The sequence below is a fragment of the Ranitomeya imitator genome, chromosome 1 (genome assembly GCF_032444005.1).
Source record: "Ranitomeya imitator isolate aRanImi1 chromosome 1, aRanImi1.pri, whole genome shotgun sequence".
Taxonomy (NCBI): Eukaryota; Metazoa; Chordata; class Amphibia; order Anura; family Dendrobatidae; genus Ranitomeya; species Ranitomeya imitator.
The window spans coordinates 853,917,555-853,942,868 of record NC_091282.1 but is presented as its reverse complement, the minus strand read 5'-3'; the positions used below and the strand labels follow the sequence as shown (position 1 = coordinate 853,942,868).

At 41.0% G+C, this 25,314-nt stretch overlaps 1 protein-coding gene across 1 annotated transcript in view; it reads left to right on the top strand.

Moving 5' to 3' along the window:
- The window catches only part of LOC138648760 (mucin-16-like), a 44,436-nt gene that overhangs the window by 12,314 nt on the left and 6,808 nt on the right, over nt 1-25,314 (top strand). The window contains exons 12-33 of the mRNA XM_069738669.1: nt 2,491-2,571; nt 2,668-2,787; nt 3,076-3,215; nt 3,295-3,362; nt 4,283-4,455; nt 4,541-4,567; nt 4,674-4,828; nt 4,912-4,973; nt 5,696-5,865; nt 6,172-6,213; nt 12,081-12,220; nt 12,724-12,791; nt 15,360-15,529; nt 15,623-15,658; nt 17,532-17,695; nt 19,014-19,081; nt 19,648-19,817; nt 20,950-20,976; nt 22,254-22,405; nt 23,345-23,415; nt 23,929-24,101; nt 24,349-24,596. Of these exons, the coding sequence (XP_069594770.1) occupies nt 2,491-2,571; nt 2,668-2,787; nt 3,076-3,215; nt 3,295-3,362; nt 4,283-4,455; nt 4,541-4,567; nt 4,674-4,828; nt 4,912-4,973; nt 5,696-5,865; nt 6,172-6,213; nt 12,081-12,220; nt 12,724-12,791; nt 15,360-15,529; nt 15,623-15,658; nt 17,532-17,695; nt 19,014-19,081; nt 19,648-19,817; nt 20,950-20,976; nt 22,254-22,405; nt 23,345-23,415; nt 23,929-24,101; nt 24,349-24,596 (2,525 nt within the window). The remainder of the gene's footprint in view (nt 1-2,490; nt 2,572-2,667; nt 2,788-3,075; nt 3,216-3,294; nt 3,363-4,282; nt 4,456-4,540; nt 4,568-4,673; nt 4,829-4,911; nt 4,974-5,695; nt 5,866-6,171; nt 6,214-12,080; nt 12,221-12,723; nt 12,792-15,359; nt 15,530-15,622; nt 15,659-17,531; nt 17,696-19,013; nt 19,082-19,647; nt 19,818-20,949; nt 20,977-22,253; nt 22,406-23,344; nt 23,416-23,928; nt 24,102-24,348; nt 24,597-25,314) is intronic.

The window sequence follows — 25,314 nt, the reverse complement described above, 5'->3', positions numbered from 1 at the left end:
AGGAGCCCACCACCAAGCCAAGTGTACTTAGTCCCCCTGAGTGGGCTTCATCACTGTCTCAATCCATGTCTTCACTGGCCAAAGTTATTGAATCCCTCTGTGATCCTTCCGCGGACCGGAGGATTTGCAGGACTGATGTAGACTGATCCTCCCCAAGCCGGGAGCAGTCGGTTAGCAGGGTCCGAAACCACTCTAGAAGCCTTCAGGCACCTAGAAAATGGATCCATAGCACGTCTCCTGAGCAGACACATGCCTTGTCACCTCAGAGCTCTGTTTCTCGCTCTCCCTCTCCAGAGGTCAGTAGCAAACGCGAATCAGAGTGTGAATCTGATGGTTCCTTCTATCCGGATTCGCCAGATTTTCAGAAAACTCTTCTGTCTGTGTTGGATGGCTCATCCATCAAAATTCCCACAGACTGTCAGATAGAAAGTTTGGCTCGCCCTGTCTTTGAGGCCTCAGGTTCGGCTCTCTATCCATCCTTTGCGCAGCATAGGTTACTAAGGCAATGATTTTCTGGTCAGAGACCTTAGCTACTTCACTTCAGAGCTGTAACTTTCCTCCAGAGGCGGCACACCTTGCCAACCCAATTTCCCAGGCAGGCGATTACCTGGTACATGCATCCTTGGATGCGGCCGGTTGTGCTGCTCAGTCAGCAGCCAATGCCATCACTATCAGAAGGACATTATGGCTCAGGGAGTGGAAGGCGGACCTCTGCATCAAAAAAGTCTCTCACCTCCCTTCCTTATCAAAGCGGTCACTTATTTTAGAGAAAAGATGAATCAGCTTATTTCCGATGTTACGGGAGGAAAGTGCAAATTCCTTCCCAAACAGAGACTTAGGCGTCCCTTTCAGAGACAGCAACAAATCCATTTTCTTTCATTTCACTCAACTCCAGGCTGGGCCACTATCACTACTTCGTCTGCTTCAGGATGTTCTCCACGAAGGGATGGAGGAGCTCAGGTCTCATACAGACCTAACCAACATTGGAAGTCCCGATCCAAGCAGTCGAGACCTAAAGGTCATAGGTCTCAGAGATTTTCCTCACGCTGACTACCAGTGTTATCTGGTTGACATCGGCAGGGTAGGCGGCTGCCTACTTCTCTTTCTTTAGGTCTGGCTTTCCACCATCTCTGACAAGTGGGTCTGAAATCTGGTGTAATCCGGATACAAGATCGACTTTGCTACATGCCCCCTTCATGTTTCTTTCCCTCTTGTCCTCCCTCTTCAGAGGCAAGGGCAAACACTTCTTCTCGGGCCATAGACACATTGCGTTACGATGGCGTCATTGTCCCCATCCCAGAAAGTGAAAGGTTTCAGGGTTTCTATTCGAACCTTTTTGTCGTCTCAAAGAAGGACGGAAAGGTAAGATCCATACTAGACCTCAAACTTCTAAATAAGTTTGTCATGGTCTGTCATTTCCGCATGGAATCTCTGCACTCAGTTGTCACTTTCCTGGAAGAGGGAGAATTCTTGGCCTCAATCGACATCCGTGATGCTTACTTACATATTCCGGTTTTTCCCCCTCACCAGAGATTCCTGCGCTTCGCCATTCGCAACCAGCATTTTCAATTCATGGCCCTGCCCTTTGGCCTTGCTTCTGCCCCCAGAGTGTTCACAAAGGTCATGGCGGCTGTTATGTCCATCCTGCACTCTTGGGGTGTGATCATTCTGCCCTATCTGGATGACCTGTTGATCAAGGGTCCATCTTTCCACAACTGCAGGGAGTTGATTCACATTACTTGCAATACCTTTTCTCGCCTGGGCTGGCTGATAAACTTAAGCAAATCCTCTTCTGTCCTAGCCCAACAGATTTCCTTTCTAGTCATGTCCCTGGACTTGTCTCAGGGTTTGGTAATTCTCCCTCCAGACAAGGTCTTAGCCCTTCAACAAGGAGCCCGAGCGCTTCGTCAGTCTTCCCTTCACTCCATCCAGTTTGCAATGAGGGTACTAGGAAAGATGGTGGCTGTAATGGAAGTGGTCCCTTTTGCCCAACTGCAACTTCGTCTCCTACAACATGTCCTTCTGGCAGTTAGGGACAGAAACCTGTTCTCTCTCGACCGCAGGTGCCACTTGTCCCTGCAAGACAGACAGGCTCTCAGGTGGTGGACATTGAACGCTTCCCTCAACCGGGTGAAGTCTTTCCTACCTGTTCAATGAAAAGAATTTTATGATGAGTACACATAAATCCCTGTTTTTTTGCATCTCCCGAACTCTGATGCTTAATTCATTAGAAAAAATGTCATTATGATACAGGGGCTATGAGATGGCAGCCAACAATAACTGTACTGTTTATGGAGCTTGAGGTGTCATACACATGAACATTTCACAGTCTTCTGCATTATTATAGTAATTAGTGCCAAGTACAGGATCAAGTCATGTCTCGTAGCATTGCAAAATACTTTCCTATCTTCATTACTTTGATGACAAGGTATTACTGTATTGTCTCTGTTGCCGAGAACCCTTTGTTTAATTCCTATGTTCTTTCCTCAGCTGAGGCTCCGATTGTTCCGGTAACTAATGCGCCTGTGCAGCAGCCCAATGGACCCAACACAACAGCAGCATCAACTACAGGTGGGCTACCAAATTCTCCCTTGTATTCCCTCATCTGTAACTATGATCGAACCTTGGTGAGTAACATCATTTCATGTTTTATGTTCTTAACGGAAGTGAGTCCAACAGTCAGCAGTACAGGACCAGTCCAGACAGTAAGCCAGTATTCTACCACTACCAATGTGCCCACCTCTACAGTATCTCCTACAAATATTACATCAAAACCATCTACCACAGGTATGCTACCTTTACCAGCAACTCAGATTTTTACATTACTTTTAGTTTTTCTTTAAAAAACGTATCTATAAATTATTAGGGAGGGAGGAGATGCTGACATTTTTTCCAATAGGCTTAACTAATTAGTCGTTGTAATTAAAAATTGTCCCTTCTGTTAATAGAATATGGCTCAGATTTTTTCATTTCGACCTTACTACTGCAGACATAATAATTATTACTTTTAATCTAGAATACACATTTTCCTATATAGGCACTGCTAATAAACTTATTTTATGTATTTCCTATTAGCTGCAACTCCATCATCAGGATCTCAAAACGTAGTGGATTTCACATTTAATGTGACTTTACTAAATGTGACCTACAACTCAGAGCTTGATAATCCATCTTCCGATATCAGCCGCTTCATGTCAGCTATCATGATATCACTGGTAAGATATGTCATATAATAATCATTTGTCTAAGTCATCATATTTGAATATGGTAAACAAATTTTCATTTCTTTAACAGAGTGACCAAGTGTTCCAAAATACCAGTATAGGTGGAGCGTTTACAGGCTGCAGGAATCTTGTATTCAGGTAAGGCCTATACTCACAGCTAAATATGGTGAAATAAATTAGTATCCTGGTTTAGGATATTAATGACATATGCTTAAGATCAGAGTTTAAGATGAGAGAGTTTGCTATGACTTTCCCTCAGAATGTTTGGCAATTCTGTTGAATGTTGGTAGAGAAACTTTTGATGGCTCTCTGGTCACGCCTGAAAATCTTAGCAGTTTTAAGAGTGTTGCACCCCTCTGTAAGACTTGTAACAATTTTTCACTTTTCAGAGTTAGTAAAATATCTTTTTTGACCCATTTTTCCTGAGGAAAACAAGTTTCCTGATAATTCTGCACACTTTGATAAAGACTTGGTTAAAATCTGACTCGATCCTAGGCTGGTCATCACTCTAGTTGATTGACAAGTCTCTCATTTGTATATCTAGGGAGAGATCTGTCAGTCAATTAGATCAGTGCAGAGAGAAGCCTACTGTGGACCATGCTGATCTACTCTAGTCTCTAGCTATGGTCCCTCACTCGCTATGCAAATTATATTTTCTCTGATACATCGCCATGCACTGGTTCATGCTGGAATAGATCAGGCAGCATGAATCCAGTGACAGGTTCTTTTTAAGCTTTGATGGCCAAGAGAGGCTCTCGTAAGTTGAGAAGTTTGCCAGCTAGGACAATCACCGTTTTTGTTACTACTATATGTGAGGTAAAGGTACAGCTGTTAATCAAGTGCAAAGTATTATCTATGTGCTACAGTATACGTGCCTGTCTCTAGTCCCCTGGCAAGTGAACTGGAAAAGATTGAAACCATGTTGATGTGTAATCGGCTTAGTCAGGAAAGAAGATATATTACGTACTATATCTGAATACATTTTAGATGAGCTATATATAATAATATGACCATTTTTTCTTAAATAATATATGTCTGTGATGTGTCTATGCTTGCAGGATTGGAAAGATACCCAATTCTCTCAGTATCAATGCGGTGTGCTCATACATTAACAACACAGTAGGCCAAGCATTCGACAGGACAGTTGTGTACAAGGAATTCAGTAAACTCACAAGTGGCATCAAGAAGCTAGACAAATACCCCCTGGATAGCACCAGTCTATATATTGATGGTAATAATGGATTGACTTAGCTCATACACTATGCCTGTATTGGAAAAAGCCAGGCCCCAATAATTATCATTGCTCTCTATTTCAGGTTATAATGAGCCAACATTATCTTTGAGTAAGTAAACTTACATTATCAATGAGAGACTGAAAACCAGTTATGAAATCTAAGTAACATTGCTACAAAGGTGCTTACATGTGTAATCTTTGTATTTCTTGAACAGCTACTGTGGCCTCCACCCTCTCCCCTATTACCACCTCTCCACCAAATTCTATCATCACTGTGAATTTCACCCTGACCAATCTGAAATATCAGGAGGACTTTGGGAACCCAAATTCTGGGAACTTCCTTATTATACGTCTTATTATAACTGGTCAAGTGAGTATTTAGATCTGTTTCCCATAAGTGAAGATAATTTAGAGTATTCATCAAATTCAAGGTATTTTTCCTCTTCCTTTCAGTTAAATGCGGTAATAAACAACACCAGTCAAGGATCTTCTTTACACTCATGCCAGATAATAAAGTAAGAAATACTGCACATTGTAGGCAATTTTTACTAATTTTACCACCCACTAGATGTGTTCTAAAGCCAGCAAGAGGCAACATGCCATATTTTCCTTTGTGACCGAGAATGCTTGAGGGTTTCACACACATGCATATATACACAATATGAAAACCCACCCTTAACGGAGACATATCACCAGTGCTGGGTATTCTATTATTTTATTTTCAAAGCCACTATACAGTGCCAGAGCTATGGGCCTTTTATTTAAAGCTAAATGTTATGGTTTTTAGCAAGGAGGCGGTGATTGTAGGATTCACCCAGAGAGTCCTGTGAGCCACACCTTCTTGGCAAAGACCATAAAAGCTAGCACTAAATAAAAGGCCCATAACTCTGGAACTGTACGGTGGATTTAAAATAAACTAAAAAAAGGAATACTAAGGGGAGCAGCGGGAACAACATAAGAGCAGAAACTGGACACTTTATGCCTGGTGACAAAGCATCTTTAAAAGTTTTTGTAAATCGGAGCTTTATGTTCTTTAAAATATGTTTATACTTTGTATATTGAATAGAAGACCACCACTTGTCGATAAATTGTTCTGTAGATAACACTGCATTGTCATTTTTGCGTGTTTTCTTTCATTGATGGAAAAATGTATTTAATTGATTAGTGACACATATGTAAATCACTATAAAAAATGCAAGCATCAGTAAAGAGTAAATGCTTAATTTCTGATCCGCAGTTTGACAAACAGTGACAATAACACCAAAGTTGATGCCATCTGCAACTATACCAACAAGGCTACACCTGTATTTGATACAGTAAATTTCTACAAGGAACTGAAAAATCAGACATATAACATCACAAAGTTGGGAGTCTACACACTGGACCCAAATAGTCTTTATGTCAATGGTACCATCTATCTATCTATCTATCTATCTATCTATCTATCTATCTATCTATCTATCTATCTATCTATCTATCTATCTATCTATCTATCTATCTATCTACCTATCTATCTATCTATCTATCTATCTATCTATCTATAGTATCTATCTGTCTATCCTATTTCTGCATCTATTTCATTATCAACTTTTTCTTTCTTTCTTTATTTCACATACTATATAATACTTCTGTATGTCGATATATCTTGAAAACAAAACATAATTTAGAATAATGGAACAAAACACTAAAATGTTCATCTTTTTCTTTGTAAAGGATACAATGAAAAGGTGTTACCAAGTCCAGCTCCATCTCAGAGTAAGTTCTAGGAATTAACAAATGGCATGGAAAATAGTGATGAGCGAATATATTCCGCACTATTTGTTACTCACACGAATAGTATACTATTCGGGCTATTCGTTACTCAGCTAGTAATTTGGTATTCACCTTGGTATATTCGAGTGACCCGCCCAGCATGTTTGCCGCTTTATTTGCTTGTCAATCGCAGTAATGCTGGCACCATCTTTGGTGTGGCATTCATTGCTGTGATTGGCTGCCTGAACACTGAGTATATGTCACGGTGTCATGTGCATGACAGTGCGACAAACACCGCTTCTGAGAGGCAGTGAAATCATCACAGCCGGTCAGACAGTCGTGCTGTCAAACGACAGCGTCAGTGCACAGCTGTGATCAGAGGTATAAAGTTCACCTCCTGTCACTGGTGTCAGCTGATGGGACTACAACTCCCATCAGCTGACGACTGCTGACACTAATAGCAGTGAGAGCAGGAGCAGCTGATGGAAGTATTCATCAGCGGCTCCTGCACTATAAATAATAATAAAAAAAAAAATGGCGTGGGTTCCCCTGTATTTTTTATAACCAGCCAGGCAAAAATCAAAGCTGGGGGCTGCAAACCTCAGCTGTCAACTTCAGCAAGTCTGGTAATCAAGAATAGAGGGGTCCCCAAGCTGTTTATTTAAATTATTTAAATAAATAGTTTAAAAAAAACGGCGTGGGGTCCCCACATTTATGACAACTGGCCTTGCTAAAGTAGACAGCTGGGGGCTGGTATTCTCAAGCTGGTAAGGGGCCATGGATATTGACACCCCCCAGCCTAAAAATAGCAGCCCACAACTGCCCAGAAAAGAAACATCTATTAGAATCGCTGACGTAGGTGTGAAACGGCCGTCGTCACTTTCTGCTCACCTCCTTCAACCATCCTGGGCCGTGAACGAGACGGCTTTTTAATGCTTCAATAAAGAATTTGAACCACACTTGGACTGGTGAGTGCTGCCGTATTGCTCTTCATACTTCTCGATGGTTTACTTCTTTTCATACGAGCACCTCTACCGCGATGTCAGGCTCACATCTATAACTGGATGGACCGCATTCAGTCCCTGATCCGTTAGCAGCTGTGCAGTCGTGCTGTTTTGTCTTTTTTGTGTTTGACATATACTGTATGTAATCCATATATTCTATGCTGTTGGTTCCTGCTGTGATTTTACAGTTCGTGGATGCTGAAATGCTGGCTTTTCTTAGATAGATAGATAGATAGATAGACAGATAGATAGATAGATAAATAGATGTAATACATGTATACATACAGACATACAGTATACAGTGTGACGGGGTGTACGGCAGAGCAAGAAGGGGCAACAGGCCAAGGGATAATTCCACAGATTTATTATCAAGGACGCTGGAACAACACATGCAGGTAGATCTACAGAGTCCACAATTAGTCCAACGTAACAGGTTCGGGGGCACCTCCCGATAATCCTTGTGCCAGGTAACAAAGCAATAGTCCACACGAGTCCAAGGGATCCCAAAACAATCCCACGAACGACGAGATATGTCCTCAGCTCAAGTCTCGCCCCGTTCGCTTCCGCAGTCCCAGATGGACATGGGGTCTTGCCTCAGCTAAGAATCCCCACTCCTTCTCCTTCAAGGATCAACTCACATCTGATCTCAAAATAAGAATGGATTGTCTGAGCTCCTGGGATCCGCCCATGAAGGGGGGTAGGGGTCACACCTTCTATTCAATGGTTGGGTCCACCAGAAGATGCTAGACTGGTGGGCTCCACGTAGTCTATGTAGTATGCACATTTGACTAGCCACCTGCTGTGAGGAAGAATGGCTATTCCTCCACTAGGGATGTTGACAAAGCTCAATTACATTAGAGCTTAGGGCTGAAAGTATTGGGGGAAGGAGACATATTGTTACAGGTGAACTCCCAGCACAAGAAAATACATAAATTACAGCTAATAGAAACCAGAGAACAGTTACATACATCAAATGGCATATTATTCGAATACAGGACAGGGCAAAAGTACATATCATGACAATCCCTTCCCCTCCCAATTTGTGTACGTACTAGGGACCTCTACAGGTCGCTGGTTAAGTACACACAGGCAGAGCGTAACTTACATGTGGCTTCATGCAGCCACGAATTGGCATCGTAGCTCTCCCACATCATTGCCCAGGAGAACATCTGCAGGCAGACCACCCATCACCCCAACCACACATCGCCTGACCCCAAAACCAAAGTTCAGATCCACAGTGGCTGTGGGAATAGTCCTCCATTGTCCACCAGCCAGTTCAATGACAATCCCAGGTCCTCGATGGATTGCCTCAGGCTGAACCACTCGGGGATCAGCCAGTGTGAGGAAAGCCCCTGAGTCACAAAATCCAATAAGTCTCTGTCCATCCAGCACGACCTCCTGCAAGTGCTTACCTCGATGAGCAGAAGTCGTCATAGCTGCAGGTCACACACCATAAACTCCTAGTGGTGCAACATGGGTGGGTGAGGCACAAGGCCAGTCCTCACGTAGTGGTGACACGTCGTCCTCCATGGCACTTGGCTGTACATAATTAATAATACGACTGGGTACAGGATTAATCCTCATTTGAACAGCTGGGCAGGAGGCTTGCAGATGCCCCGGCTGTCCACATCGATAGCATCTGTGCTGGGTCTCACTCCATCCAAGGCGTCCTCTTGGGCGAGGGGTAAGGGAACCTGGAGGCCGGCCCCCACCTGAAGGTGCTGTAGGGGTTTGAGGACGACTCCTCCATGGGCTGGCTGGGCATGAGGCCTGCAGATGCCCCGGATGCCCACAACCATAACACCTGCGCTCTGCTACTTCCTCTCCTCGTCGTATTCCAGAAAACGCAGTAGAAGCAACTGGAGGCACATTTACACGGGTATCAGCATGAGGTGGTGGCTTAGAGGAACGGGGAACAATGGGGACAGAAGAACAGGGGGCCACCGGTGTTGTGGAGCTGGTAGGCCTCTCTCCCTCCTCCAACAAAACCCTCCACTGAGGCTTGATGGTGAGAGCCTCATCAGCTAGAGCTGCAGCTTCCTCCACAGTGGCTGGTCTCCTTTCACGCACCCATTCCCGGATCTCAGCAGGGCACTTGAAGTAAAACTGCTCTTTTAGGATAACCTGGAGGAAGGTCTCCCAGGTTAAGACCTCCTCTGCCTCCAGCCAGCGATGACATATCTGTTTGACTCTGTGGGCATACATCTTGAAAGACACTTCCTCATCACAGGCTAAAGTACGGAACCGAGTCCTGTAAGTGTCTGGGGTAACAGCATAATGTTCTAGAAGAGTCCGTTTAATCTCCGCATACTCACAGTTCCCCTGAGGGTCCATAGCTCTATAGGCTGTGGCAGCTCCACCCTCTAAGAGCCCCACCAGATGTCGGACTCGGTCCCTTTCCGGGACTTCCATTAATCGACACTGATGCTCAAAGTCCTGGAAGAAGCCCTCAATGTTGCCTGCAGCCTCATTAAAGGGCTTGAAGTCTTTGCGGGACACTCTGGGGAGTTCCCTCATGGTGGGTGCTGGGGTTAGAGTCTGGAGCTTCTAGCTGCTTCCAAAGCGATCTGCCTCTCCAGGAATGCCATCTCCTGAGCTCTGTCCTCGGCTCTGTGAATGGCCTCCCTCTCCCTCTCCTGAGCTCTGTGAATGGCCTCCCTCTTATAGTCTATGGTGGCCTCTTCTCCCAGCAATGCCAACTCCTCCTCGTACCACACAACCCACTGACTTTTTTGGGTATTTACCTCCGGCTGCCTTCTTTCCTCCATTTGCTGTGAGGATCCTTCCTCAGCGTCATCTTGCAGGCGAACTCCTTCCAAAGCCTCAATTAGCTGCTCCTTGGAGAGTCCTTTAAAACGGACTCCTACTTCACGGGCCTTTGATTGTAGGCTCCCCAAAGTCCAGTTCTTGTACTCTGCGGTGTTGGTTCCCGATGTTGGGCCATTGTCCTCCATTCCTTCTGCTCTGATCCCACTGCTGCCACCAGTTTGTGACGGGGTGTACGGCAGAGCAAGAAGGGGCAACAGGCCAAGGGATGGTTCCACAGATTTATTATCAAGAACGCTGGAACAACACATGCAGGTAGATCTACAGAGTCCACAATTAGTCCAACGTAACAGGTTCGGGGGCACCTCCCGATAATCCTTGTGTCAGGTAACAAAGCAATAGTCCACACGAGTCCAAGGGATCCCAAAACAATCCCACGAACGACGAGATATGTCCTCAGCTCAAGTCTCGCCCCGTTCGCTTCCGCAGTCCCAGATGGACATGGGGTCTTGCCTCAGCTAAGAATCCCCACTCCTTCTCCTTCAAGGATCAACTCACATCTGATTTCAAAATAAGAATGGATTGTCTGAGCTCCTGGGATCCGCCCATGAAGGGGGGTAGGGGTCACACCTTCTATTCAATGGTTGGGTCCACCAGAAGATGCTAGACTGGTGGGCTCCACGTAGTCTATGTAGTATGTACATTTGACTAGCCACCTGCTGTGAGGAAGAATGGCTATTCCTTCACTAGGGATGTTGACAAAGCTTAATTACATTAGAGCTTAGGGCTGCAAGTATTGGGGGAAGGAGACATATTGTTACAGGTGAACTCCCAGCACAAGAAAATACATAAATTACAGCTAATAGAAACCAGAGAACAGTTACATACATCAAATGGCATATTATTCGAATACAGGACAGGGCAAAAGTACATATCATGACATACAGTATGTGTGTCACTGACATCTATATAAACTATTCTATGTGTATACATCTATTCTATCTATTCTATTCTAACCTATCAGGCTGTGATTTTACTGTATGCAGCAGATGTATTGTTGGCTATTCATTTATATATATGTATGTATCTATCTATTTAATCTATCCCATCCATTTCAGCTTTTTTCTCATGCCTCCAGACCTGTTTGTTGGGTCCAGCAGAAAAATATTCGGCTTTCCCATTGGCTTGCATTGGATCCATTATTTGGTACAAATACATGAATATTAGATAGTATTTGTGCTGATTTTCCCGATTCCCAATATTTCACTATTCGCTCATTACTAATGGCAATGTTTATGTTTAATTGATTGATTCAATCAAGGTCTGGATACACATGATGAGAGCATTATACTGCCTCTGTACAAATCCCTAGTTAGACCGCACATGGAGTACTGTGTCCAGTTTTGGGCACCGGTGCTCAGGAAGGATATAATGGAACTAGAGAGAGTACAAAGGAGGGCAACAAAATTAATAAAGGGGATGGGAGAACTACAATACCCAGATAGATTAGCGAAATTAGGATTATTTAGTCTAGAAAAAAGACGACTGAGGGGCGATCTAATAACCATGTATAAGTATATAAGGGGACAATACAAATATCTCGCTGAGGATCTGTTTATACCAAGGAAGGTGACGGGCACAAGGGGGCATTCTTTGCGTCTGGAGGAGAGAAGGTTTTTCCACCAACATAGAAGAGGATTCTTTACTGTTAGGGCAGTGAGAATCTGGAATTGCTTGCCTGAGGAGGTGGTGATGGCGAACTCAGTCGAGGGGTTCAAGAGAGGCCTGGATGTCTTCCTGGAGCAGAACAATATTGTATCATACAATTATTAGGTTCTGTAGAAGGACGTAGATCTGGGTATTTATTATGATGGAATATAGGCTGAACTGGATGGACAAATGTCTTTTTTCGGCCTTACTAACTATGTTACTATGTTACTATGATTTGTATCAAAGTAAAAAGCAATAAAACTAACTTGTCATTGCACCAAGGACATGGAATATTTGGGGATCGTCAAACATAAATACATTTTAATAGGGTGGAATTAAGTAAGTATTCGTTGTATATTCTTAGGCCCAGTTTCTTCTCTTTTACTTCAGGTACAAAATCGACCACATCTACTAATATTGTCAACAGCTTAACCTTGAATTTTACTGTAACTAATCTAGCATACACTGCAGATATGGGGTCAGCAAATACTTCAGTATTCAACAATACTCAACTTTCCATCATAACTTTGGTAAGTAAATTGTCATTGTAAATTAGGTGTACAGGTGCAGGATAGAAGTAGTATTCATACTGATACCTACCTAGGGTCATGACTCATTTTTTAATGATGAGTTTCATCAGCACATAGTCTATAGAATGATAAGCATGATCAGACATATTTATCTGACAGCAAATTCATATCAAGGCCGCAACATGTAGAATGCCGCTGCATCAAGGAAACATTTAAAGGGAACTTGACAGCTGATACATGTGGCTCGACCCATGAGCAGCATGTATCAGACACTGGCTGTATGATTTTGACCATGTATGTCAACATATTTCAGAAATAAATATACTTTAAAAGCCGCCGGGGAACCAAGTGGCACAGGTGACTAGTCGGACAGGCGAGTCCCTGACGTCTTCCCCAATATTTTTACTCACTGACTAAAATTCCCACAATATGTAGATGGTTGTTAACATGCATTTTTTTCCTATGCATTTTTATTTAAAACTTGTAATTCTTTTATTCTGTAGTTGCATGCAGTGATAAATAAAACTAGCCTGAAGGACAGCTCACCTGTGTGTAACGTGGAGCAATTCATGTAAGACATCTTCTATTTTACTTTAAAATGTAACCGTGCTCATTTTATTGCTAAACTATAACTTATGAACTAGTACTAAAGGTACCTTCACACATAACGATATTGTTAACGATATCGTTGCTATTTGTGACGTAGCAACGATATCGTTAATGAAATCGTTATGTGTGACAGCGACCAACGATCAGGCCCCTGCTGGGAGATCGTTGGTCGCTGAATAAAGTCCAGAACTTTATTTCGTCGCTGGACTCCCTGCTGACATCGCTGGATCGGCGTGTGTGACACTGATCCAGCGATGTCTTCACTGGTAACCAGGGTAAACATCGGGTAACTAAGCGCAGGACCGCGCTTAGTAACCCGATGTTTACCCTGGTTACCATGCTAAAAGTAAAAAAAAACAAACACTAGATACTTACCTACAGCCGTCTGTCCTCCAGCGCTGCGCTCTGCTTCTCTGCACTCCTCCTGTACTGGCTGTGAGCCGGAAAGCAGAGCGGTGACGTCACCGCTCTGCTTTCCGGCTCACAGCCAGTACAGGAGGAGTGCAGAGCACAGCGCTGGAGGACAGACGGCTGTAGGTAAGTATGTAGTGTTTGTTTGTTTTTACTTTTAGCATGGTAACCAGGGTAAACATCGGGTTACTAAGCGCGGCCCTGCGCTTAGTTACCCGATGTTTACCCTGGTTACCAGTGAAGACATCGCTGGATCGGTGTCACACACGTCGATCCAGCGATGTCAGCAGGAGTCCAGCGACGAAATAAAGTTCTGGACTTTATTCAGCGACCAACGATCTCCCAGCAGGGGCCTGATCGTTGGTCGCTGTCACACATAACGATTTCATTAACGATATCGTTGCTACGTCACAAATAGCAACGATATCGTTAACAATATCGTTATGTGTGAAGGTACCTTAAGAGAAATGTCAGCTGAATGCCACAATTTCAGTGCCACTGGCCACCAACCTCTCACAGAAGCTGCTGTCAGAAGTGCCTGGTGGCTGCTTACATCACCCTTGGCCAAACCAAGTGTGCTTCTTATGGAGGGGCACAGTCTGTCAAAATAGCTGTTGGCAATTTGAGCATTTTGACGAGAGCATTCGTTGGTGTGTGGGCTCCTTATGGCTATTTTGAGGTGCCAGCCTTCTTCCTAGCTTATCGAACTAAGATGCGATGTAGAAATGCAATAATGCAATGTGACAAAGGGGCTTCTGGACCTTCTGATTTTATTTTTCCTGAAAAAAAAAAAAGGCTATGGAAAGTTTTTTGCAGTGCTGTATTTTTCATCTATCATTTTGGACATGCTACAACATCATGGGTATGTTATAGAACAGGAGAAACTAAACATACAAGTATCTGTAGATTGCACAAAATTAATTAGCATAACTGGGCTTACGAGACCATAATAATTGACAACTTATATATGAACATATATTTTAGGGAAAGTTGTCAGTGCTTGAATGAAGGAGTGGAAAAATACCCACTGGAGTAAACAGGGGATGTATATAGAAGTTTTTAGGATTTTAATATTGATGACCTAGGATCGACCATCAGTATGAGACCGGTGGGGAATCCGACTCCACATACACACATCAATCAGCTGTTTAATTATTCTGTGGTACTCTGTCGAGTGTTGCCGTCCTCTTTATTGCTTACAGTGCTCCGTATTCTTTGCACGCCGTACATTTTGCATCAGGGCTGGACTGGCCATTGGGCAATTCTGGCAAATGCCAGAAGGGCCTGTCTGGTCGTGGGCCACATTGTCTGCTATGTTGTTAACAGAATCGGTGTTCTCAAGACACCCATACTGTTAAGAGGTGTGACAAAGCACAAAGTGCCAGCAGGCCATAGGGAACATTAGAAATATTGGTCTTGTAGTAGATCTTGCTTCTTCCACCCAGGGTAATCTTACTAATATATTTCATCTGGTGCTTGGGGATGGGGACCGCATGGGTCTGTGTGATTTCAAATGCCAGGGCTGAATTTCAGCCCCAGTCCGTACCTGTTTTGCATTACAGCCAAAACTAAGTGAAGGACAGTGATGATGACTGCCATGATGTAATGAAGCTCCTGTTTTCAAATACGTGTGCATATGTAATATATATATATAAATATATGTTAAGTTAGAGCACATTACTTCTGCTAGATAAATCATTTTTGACAATGATATGTTTGACATTTATCGAGCCTTTCATTACGTATGCAGTATCAGGGCATGCCGAGCTATTTCCATACTAGAATTTTTTTGATGTGTAAAGGTGAGAAACATATCTAGTGCTGTCCAGTTTAAAGGGGTTTTTCATTGCTGAAGATAAATGACTTCAGTCCTTGCATTCTGGATATTGTCAGGCTGTAACAGTCTGCAGTCGCGTAGAGTAACTTATGTTCACCCTGGTAGACCCCAGTTCATTCTATCTCAACCTTCCATAGCTGAGACATCTAATCAAGATGGCGCACTTCATAATATACTGTATAATGTACATTACATACAAGAGGTATGCAACAGCAAGACGTAAGAGTTAATGTTAGTATTTCATGGGAAAACTTTACATTGTTTCCTTTTTTCATGTCCTAGGTTGGCAAATTCCAAAGACACTAAGGTTAATGCCATCTGTACGTACAGCAATTACTCAGCATCTAGCCCATTCAATACAGTCGCTTTCTACAAAGAGTTGAAGGACCAGACAATAAATGTCACCACACTTGGATCCTACACTTTGGATCCAAACAGCCTCTATGTCAATGGTAATTATTACAATATCAATATCTTCTTATATTTATTTTGTAGCACTAACGCATTTTCTACAGATGGTGACTTTTATTTTTCTTACCTTGTAGGATATAATGAGAAACAGCCAATTGTACCAACTGCTTGTAAGTATTTCCTGCAAAGAAAATAGTGACTGGTGAATACTCTGTACTAGAGGGTCCCACATATTAATAAAGTTGGGCTGTAAAAGCAATGCAAATATAGTAATTAGAAGGAAGTGTGCTGCTAATGAAATATAAAGCTGAGTTACGTAGTAATTTATTAACCCCTTCATGACCTTGCCCTTTTCCATTTTTGCGTTCTCGTTTTTCACTCCCCTCCTTCCCAGAGCCATAACTTTTTTATTTTTCCGTCAATATGGCCAAATGAGGGCCTGTTTTTGAGAGACAAGTTGCACTTTTCAACAAAATCATTGGTTTTAGCATGTTGTGTACTAGAAAACAGGAAAAAAAATCCAAGTGCAATCCCACACTTGTTTTTTGTTTGGCTTTTTTGCTAGGTTCACTAAATGCTACAGCTGACCTTTGATTATGATTCTCCAGGTCATAACGAGTTCACAGACACCAAACATGTCTAGGTTCTCTTTTATCTATGTGTTAAAAAAAATTCCAAACTTTGCTAAAAAAAAAAAATTGCTCAATTTTCCGTTACCCGTATCGTCTCCATTTTTCATGATCTGGGGTCAGGTGAGGGCTTATTTTTTGCGTGCTGAGCTGGCATTTTAAATGATACCATTTTGGTGCAGATACGTTCTTTTTATTGCCCGTTATGACATTTTAATGCAATGTCATGGTGACCAAAAAAACGTAATTCTGGTGTTTCAATTTTTTTTCTTGCTACGCCGTTTAGCGATCAGGTTAATCCTTTTTTTATTGATAGATCAGGCAATTCTGAATGCAGTGATACCAAATATGTGCAGGTTTGATTTTTTTTATTGTTTTATTTTGAATGGGGCGAAAGGGGGGTGATTTAAACTTTTTTTTTTTTTCATATTTCTTAAAACATTTTTTTGTAACATTTGCCATGCTTCAATAGCCTCCATGGGAGGCTAGAAGCTGGCACAACTGGATCGGCTCTGCTACATAGCAGCAATCATCAAATCGCTGCTATGTAGCTAAATTGCAGGCTTGCTATGCGCGCCGACCACAGGGTGGCGCTCACAGCAGGCCGGCATCAGTAACCATAGAGGTCTCAAGGACCTCTATGGTTACCATCCTGATGAATCGCTGACCCCCGATCATGTGACTGGGGTCGGCGATGCGATCATTTCCGGCCGCGCGGCCGGAAGCGCCGGTTAAATGCCGCTGTCAGCCTTTGACAGCGGCATTTAACTGGTTAAAAGCGGCGGGTGAATCGCGGCGGTTCAAAACAGCTGACATGTCCCGGCTTTGAGGTGGGCTCAGCGTCGGATCCCACATCAAAGCAGGGGACCCGACCTCCGCAGTAATAGTACGGCGGAGGTCGGGAAGAGGAGACCTGTCTGCACATTTATGCTGTCTAATCAATGCGGACAACCTTATTAATAAAAAACAAAATACCCTCGCACTTCTTAGGGGCTTAAAGATTATTTAAAGGGGCATCTCAATATGTGGTAGGCAGATTAAAAATATTAGCAAATACCTCCAATTGGAAATGTAGTATAAATCCTCTGATTCGACATGTCTCTTTCCTGATGTGCAGGCATTGCAGAACCTTAGGTATCTGTGGTTACGACAACTCATATAGTGACAGTTAACTAGTTGCTAATGGTCATAACCATGGATACCTAAGGTCCTGTAATGTCTGCACATCAGGAAAAAGACATAGCAAATTAGAAAAACTATACCACAGTACTAATTGGAGGAATTTGCTAATAATATTATTATCACACCTACTACATATTTTGATATGATCTTGGAGATGGGAATACCCTTTAATGCCACATCATATCATCAAATCTTGAAGCTTTTCTTTGCTTTTTTTTATTCCTTTTATCAGCGGTTGAGCCTCCTATAGTGGTGGTGACCCAACCTCCAGTTGAATCCACAGTATTTGAAGACGTCACTCTCAACTTTACACTGACAAACCTGATCTACACATCTGACCTTGGAATAAAAAACTCTGCAAACTATAACTCCACTGCTGAAAATGTCATTTCCTTGGTAAGCAGGAACACGATAACACGCACTGCTTTTGAAAGCGACAGAATTGAAAATGTTGCTGGCTGTAAAGTGTATGCGAATTATGTATTGCACTGGCCATTAATGTGTTTATATGATTAATAAAATAAAATTAAAAATTAAAAACTCAAAGGCATGCAAAAAAAATATAACTTGCTGATCAATGGGGGTGGGGGGGGGGCGGGTTCAACCACTGGGATCTCCAGCAATCCAAAAATTGGTGCATATTCACAGGCTCTGCTCCATTTATTTTCTATAGGACTGACAGAAATAGGGAAGCTATCTATTCGCCAGTCCCTTAGACCAGGGGTCCCCAACTCCAGTCCTCAAGGCCCACCAACATGTCATGTTTTCAGGATTTCCTTAGTCTTGCCCAGGTAATAATTGCATCACCTGTGCAATGCAAAGGAAATCCTGAAAACATGACCTGTTGGTGGGCCTTGAGGACTGGAGTTGGGGACCCCTGCCTTAGACAATGTATGTAAAAGCTGCACATGAACACCTCAGTCCCATTCAGAATGGAGCTACAGTACTCTTTCTCTGTGCTCCAGGGCTTCGATCTCAGGATCGTTGAGGGTCCAAATGGTCAATTCCCAGCAAACAGCTAGTTTACTTTTATCCTTAAATTAATTTTTGGTAAATTTTGCTCTAACAGGTTTTTAGACCCAACAAACTTTACAAACTATTAGAAAGAGAATCTGGTGACACGTTATTTTACTTTGATACAGGGATGGCATATCCCAGCAATATATAATAATCATTTTATATTTTGTCATGGTTGGATCTCAGGAACCCCCATCAATCCTGAGAATAGAGGGGCCTCAGCAAAAGTTAGGTCCCCTACCAACAATAAGTGATGACACATTTTATTAATATGAAATCACTTAATGTGATTGGAACATCCATATAAAAAAGCTTTCAGTTTACAGACCTTTTCTGCTGTCTGTAGCACTTCCTGGCTTTGCTGTGTAGACTGGGACAGAGTCTACAGAGACTAAGGGATTTAACGACTGTGTTGTTGTAATGTTGGACACCAGATAATCCAGGATAATACCACTGTATATGCAGATAAGTCCTTGCATGAAGTGCAGGAAGTTTGTGCATCAGATATAGCCCCTTCCAACAAAACTTTAGACTAGCTACAAAATTGAGTTTAATTGATGAATATAAATTTAAATATATTCTCCTTAAGATTACAAAAAATAAACCCATGATAATATATCTGTATTACCTTTAGAACTATACGCTATAAATTTCTGTGAATTATAAGGAACAATTGACGCTTTTTTTCTCTTCTTAGATAACCAGCTTAATGAAGAACAGCACAGTCAGCAGCAGACTGATCGGCTGTAGCATTGACAGCTTTGAGTAAGTATATGAGATCTAGGGGCCAAGCTGGGGGATTAATCACACTTATATGGCTAATATGAAGTTTGGATGGCTTATAATTCTGAGTTTTTAAAATATTGATTTACTGATTCAATGGAAAAATCGAATCGTGAGGCACCTAAATGGTAAGTGTGGGCCCTACCACACCCAGTAGGTTGACTTGTGGCTCTGCTGAGGCTTCATTGCTGGGTGACAATGATGGCAAAAAGAGAATATCTGCGGGAAGGAGGAGACGCTGGGAAACAACTAAGGGGAAATGCTGCACTCATCCATTACTCTTGGTTATCCACAGCAGCTCATCATATAAACAGTACTTAGTATAGCAGCAATACCTCATATAAACCAAGTATGGTCCACACACAGTTCAGGCACTGTTCACATTAACGTAGGAGTCTTTTCTAGGGAGTCATGACTCGTGACTGAAGTATTAGTGCAGAATACAGCGCACATAGAGCACTATATGTACGTTCTTGAGAATACCCCTTAAATTGTAGTGCAGTAATATTTGTACTTATTTTGGTTTTATTACATTTTTTTCTTTTCAGGATTTCTGGTGTAAGCAACACAAAAGTAAACTCCATTTGCAGACTCAAAAAAGACACATCTGGAGCTCAGTTTGATAGAGTCGCTTTTTATGATGAATTTACAAATATAACTTCAAACATTACCAAACTGGGAAATTATACTTTGGACAAGAGCAGCCTCTATGTTAATGGTAAGACTAATAGTATCTGTAAAGTGAATTAGTGAGAGTTACTCAACCCACGTCTAAAAATGCTTGTACGGGTCACAAATAATTATTGCACTTTAACATCACATCGTTCATGCAGTCTTTCTCTAATATATATGATGTATACATTATATTATATTTTATAATAATTATATTCTTTTTTTATTGCAGCACTGGAGTGGTTCAGCTAATCTAAATTCCCTGCACGTAGTCTTATACTTACCAGCCAAAGTCTTGATCTGTTATCCGTGCCGCTCCATTCAGTCTCCAGCAGTTTATGACCTGCCGGTTCGCACCTGGGTGATTCAGAATTCCCAACAAATGAGGCTCTCATAGAGTGACATTGAGAACTTGTGACCGCTACCGCTGACTTCTGGTCAGTCAGAAGTTGCTGTCACAAGATGGCAGGGCGAGACTGGAGCGGCATGGGGAACAGCTGAAAACAAGAGCTGGTAAGTATAATACTAGGGTCAGGAAACCTAGATTAGTTGTACCACTCCAGCACTGAAACATAAAAAACGCTGAAGTGGTGCTTTAAAAGGAATCTGTGAGTAGGATCAACCCTCATAAGCTGTCTATATGGGCATGTAAGTCACAGAAAGTTGATTAAAATGATACCTTGATATCTGCGATCTGATGTCTTATTCAAGAGAAATCATATTTTCTTAATAAATAAATGAGCTGATAAGATCTATGGGCAGAACAAAGATCTCAGAGATTATTTTAAATGAAAGAGTGTTACCAACGTGAGTGAGACATGTAATGACTGACAGGCTTTTCTTCTTGTCTCACTGTGGTAATTCTCTCTTTCATTTAAAATAAACTCTAGAGGCAGATTCTCGGGGAAATCAATGTCTGACCCCTAGATCTTAACAGCTCATTTGCATGTTAAGAAAAACATGGATTTCTCTGGAATAAGACAGCAGATTGCAGATATCAAGGTATCATTTTATTCAGCTTCCTATGATCTACATGCCCATATAGATGACTTAGGAGGGTTGATCCTACTGACAGATTCCCTTTAATAGATTACCTGTATGCTAAATGATATGTATAGATGAAAATAAATATGTGCTTATAAAACATTACACTATGATACCTTCTTTTTATCATTTAGGTTACAACAAGGTCATGACTGAAACAAGTAAGTAACTGATATGTTTCCAAAGGCGTCGACTATAATGAAGAAATATGGCAGCTGGAAATGTTTATTACAACATTTTCCAGTATCATAATATGCTATTTGTTATGTTTTTTTTTTGTTTTTGTGTTCCTACTACAGATTCATTCAGCATTTTAATTTAGAATTTTTTTTGTATAGTTATACAAACATTTAGCAACTTTAGGGTTTTTATTTCAGCCCCAACCCAATTTTTACTTTTTTTCAAAGTGGGTGGAGCTAATAGAAAAGAGGAATAGCCAAGCGGTGCTAAAAAGGTTTATAATAATCTACAGCATACAGGAGTATGTTTATGACACTAGTGCATGGGCGAAAGATGGGTCTAAATTATTAAGAAGCACACCCCTCTTAATGAATTTTGTGCATCTTTCTCCAGCAAACTCTGGATAAAACTAGCATACAAAACATCAGTCTTGATGAAATTCACCCATAAATCCTTAATACTAATTTTATTTATATAGCCCCCAACATATTCCGCAGCACTTTACAATTAAGCGGGGACATGTCAAGACAACACAGACAATACAAAGTAAATTTGAAATATAATTCTGGGGAATGAAGATTGACAGACAATTAGGCTGAGGCTACACAGCAACGATGTGTCCTGAGATAATAGTTCTCTGACAGGTTGCGAAGCCAAAATCATTTGTGCAACTTGTCTGTGACTTGCTGTCGCGGGACTATTTCAGAGCTCAGATTTTGATGCAAAAAAAACAAAAACAACCAAGTTGCAGACAAATTGCATGAAAGTCTTATGTCTCATGCAGTATGGATTGAAATTTGTGGCAAGTGCGTTGCGTGCAAATTGTGACTAGCGAGAGCACATACAACAAATTAGGAAACATGTGTGGCTCTTTTTCAGTAGCAGGTCGCCACCTGACATCGTAGGAAATCATTGTATCCTCTCTTGTAATGTGTCATTGCAATTTCAGTGTCGGATATGCTGTGTAGCCCTGGCTTAACACGTTTGGGAAAGTCCTAAAATGATTACGAACATAGAAGAAAATTGAATGGTACTCACCAGAGGCACATTATTTTGTTCTGTTTTATTCCAAGGTCATATGGGCATATGGGCACGTCAGTCTTAATAATTAGCACCCTATATGTAGCTTATGTTGTTTAGGAATTTTGTAGCAGTAAGAAAACCATCATTTATTGTGTGGGTATGTACAATACACCACTTTTCTTGTCACAGAATTTTCTCACTACTTGGTTATAACCCTTTCAATGTTTTTCCTTAGCAACTCAACCACCGATAATGACCACTATGCAGATTATTGGGCCCAAAAGTTTTTTCATTAACTTCACCATTACCAACCTTAAGTATAACAGCAATTTAACAATAAAAGACTCCGATCAGTACATCAAAGTGCAAACGCTTATTGAGAAACTGGTAAGTTGGGTTGTAACAGGAATGTGAAAATATGTAAAAAGTGAATTAGTACTGATTTACTTGGAAGCATAATGGAGATTGCAGAATTCCATATACGGTACATCTTAGAATATTGGCATATTTTAATATATACAGTATGTGGACATATACAGCTCTTGCAAAAATTAACAGACCACTGCAAAATGTTCAGTTTGTCTGATTTTTCTCTTTATAGATATATTTTTGAGTAAAATGTAAATTGTTCATTTATTCTACAAACTTCTGTCAACGTCTCCGAATTTCCAAGCAAAAAAATTTTGCATTTTTTCTGAAAAGGAGAAATGGTCAAAATTGAAAAAACCAGTGCTTTCAGACCTCAAATAATGCAAAGAAAACAAGTTTGTAATCATTTAGAAACAACAATACTAATGTTTTAACTCAGGAAGAGTTCAGAAATCAATATTTTGTGGAATAACCATGATTTTTAATCACAGCTTTCATGCGTCTTGGCATGCTTTCCACAGTCTTTCACACTGATTATGATGCAAAAATTTAAGCAGTTCTTTGTTTGATGGCTTGTGACTATCCATCATCCTCTTGATTACATTCCAGAGGTTTTCAATGGAGTTCAGGTCTGGAGATTGGGCTGCCCATGACAGGGTTTTGATGTGATGGTCTCTTAATTTTTGCCAGAGCTGTACATAGACATAGACATAGACATAAGAGCAGAATAGACTAAAAACACACTAATTGCATGGAATCCCAATGTGAATATGTCACTCAGGAGATATTAGCTGAGGACCTGGGAAATCAGAAGTCCTTAGCTTATAGACTAATTGAGGTGATCTACTATTTTATTATACTTACTTACATTTGACTCAAATGTTTCTTTGGATTAAGAAGATTTATGCCATGACTGAAATCTCCTGTTGCTCATGTCTTTGTACACTTCTTCCTCAGCTTAATGATGGTTTCGGGAATAACTCAAAAGTAAAGGACATGTTTTCCACCTGTACACTAACTGGGTTCAGGTAGGTATTCTTGGTCTATAGAAGGCTGTACTATATTATGTCATAAATATATGTTCTGTCCCTTCATCCACACTTGGTTATTTTTCCCTTTGCAGTAAAAAAACACATGTAGGACTTTGGTAAGAATAAAATACCGTAGTTTGTGTTTTTTACCCATTTCATTAAAAAAACCTAAAAAGTGTCTTCAGCATGCTCGAAAAATAAGTTCAAGTCCCCTTGCATGCATGTCTCCCAGCACATGCAGGGATTGTCTGTTTTTTAGGTTATCCATGTATGTGTTACGGCTGTCAAACAGCTGTGAGACATGCGGGGGCTCGAACATATTATTTGACCACGTTGAAGTTACTCGGTTAGCACTCGAGCATTCTCAAAACATTATTCGAGCATGTTCGCTCATCATTAGTTTCAACCAATTATTGACTATTTCTATGCAATAGGTATGATTGATTGGTCAATATTTCCCAGTGTCACTCTTCAACCAAACCACTAAATTGAAGATTCCTATATTTCTAGGTCAACTCCATCTAATACAAATACTACTGCGGAAACCATCTGCACTTTTAATGTGGATCTCTTGGCCAGAGTCTTCACAGAAGATGATGTCAAAGAAGCACTCTTAAACATTACCAAAGAGGGTACCCTTCTAGGCAACTTTACCTTAACAAGCTCAAGTATTAATGTTAATAGTAAGTTCCAATTTTTAACTCAACAATATGTCAGTATGGAGTATCTTTTTAGCATCAATGATAGAACTATATCATCAGTTCTCTCAAATTGACCTGCGAGAACTATGCTCTAAAGTGGATCTTAGCTAGGAATTAAATTAATTGAATCAATTTTATTGTACATGCTCACATCCTGGCATTCTGTGATATTTGACAAGTAAGAGACCTGTTTTACTATGTCATGCAATTAATTAGCTTCCCTGTTTAGTTTACAGAACAGATGTTGGGGAAACAACTGCCGCTACAACAACAACTGCTACTACGACAACAACTGCCACAACAAGAACCACTGCTACTACAACAACAACCACAGCTACTACCACAACAACAACCATTATAGGAGCCATCCCAACTAATAATTACCTTGGCTATGCCATTAATTTTACCATCACTAACAATTCTTTGCCTGCCGACCCTGAAAAGAGGAAACTTCTAGAACAGGACATAGTGCAGAAGGTGATTTGAAAAATTTTAATACAAGAATGGAAAATACAATTAAAACTGTATTTAATGCTAATATCACATCTACAAACAATAGTTTGACACTATCACCAATTATAAATAGTATATAGCCCAATAAACCGGTATTCCAGAAATGCGCTGTGTCACTAAGGACAGGCTGCATAGTCTGCTTGTACGTCACAAATCAATAGCAACTAAAATTAGAAGTTTCCTTAATTATCGTTTTATATAACTGTGCAAATTCAATGTGAAATCTTGTGTAATAACTGTCCTATTATGTAATTTGGACACCGATAACATCTTAGTTATCATTCTCCTCCAGCTATATAGAGTATCTCTACTGATAAACTGTTTTTTCTATTCAAGCCACAGAGAATTCTGGGAATCATAAATGTATAAATCAAACTCATATGTTAGATAATTAATATTAGTAAAATCATTTGTGCTATCTGTAAAAAAAACTTTTATGCAAATATATGATACATAGTAATTGCCCTTTGTGCAGCTTATTGCTCATTTCTCCCAATAAATATGAAGCAAACTAAGCATTTGTAAATGATCACTATAAATTGCATTATCAGAAAGGAAGAGGACAGGAACTCAAATGCCAAGTACTGAATGTAGCAATGCTGAATTTCATTATTGACTCTTTACTGAGCCTCGCCAAACCAGACACTCCTTTGGTTTGCACTGATGAGAGGCAAACACACAA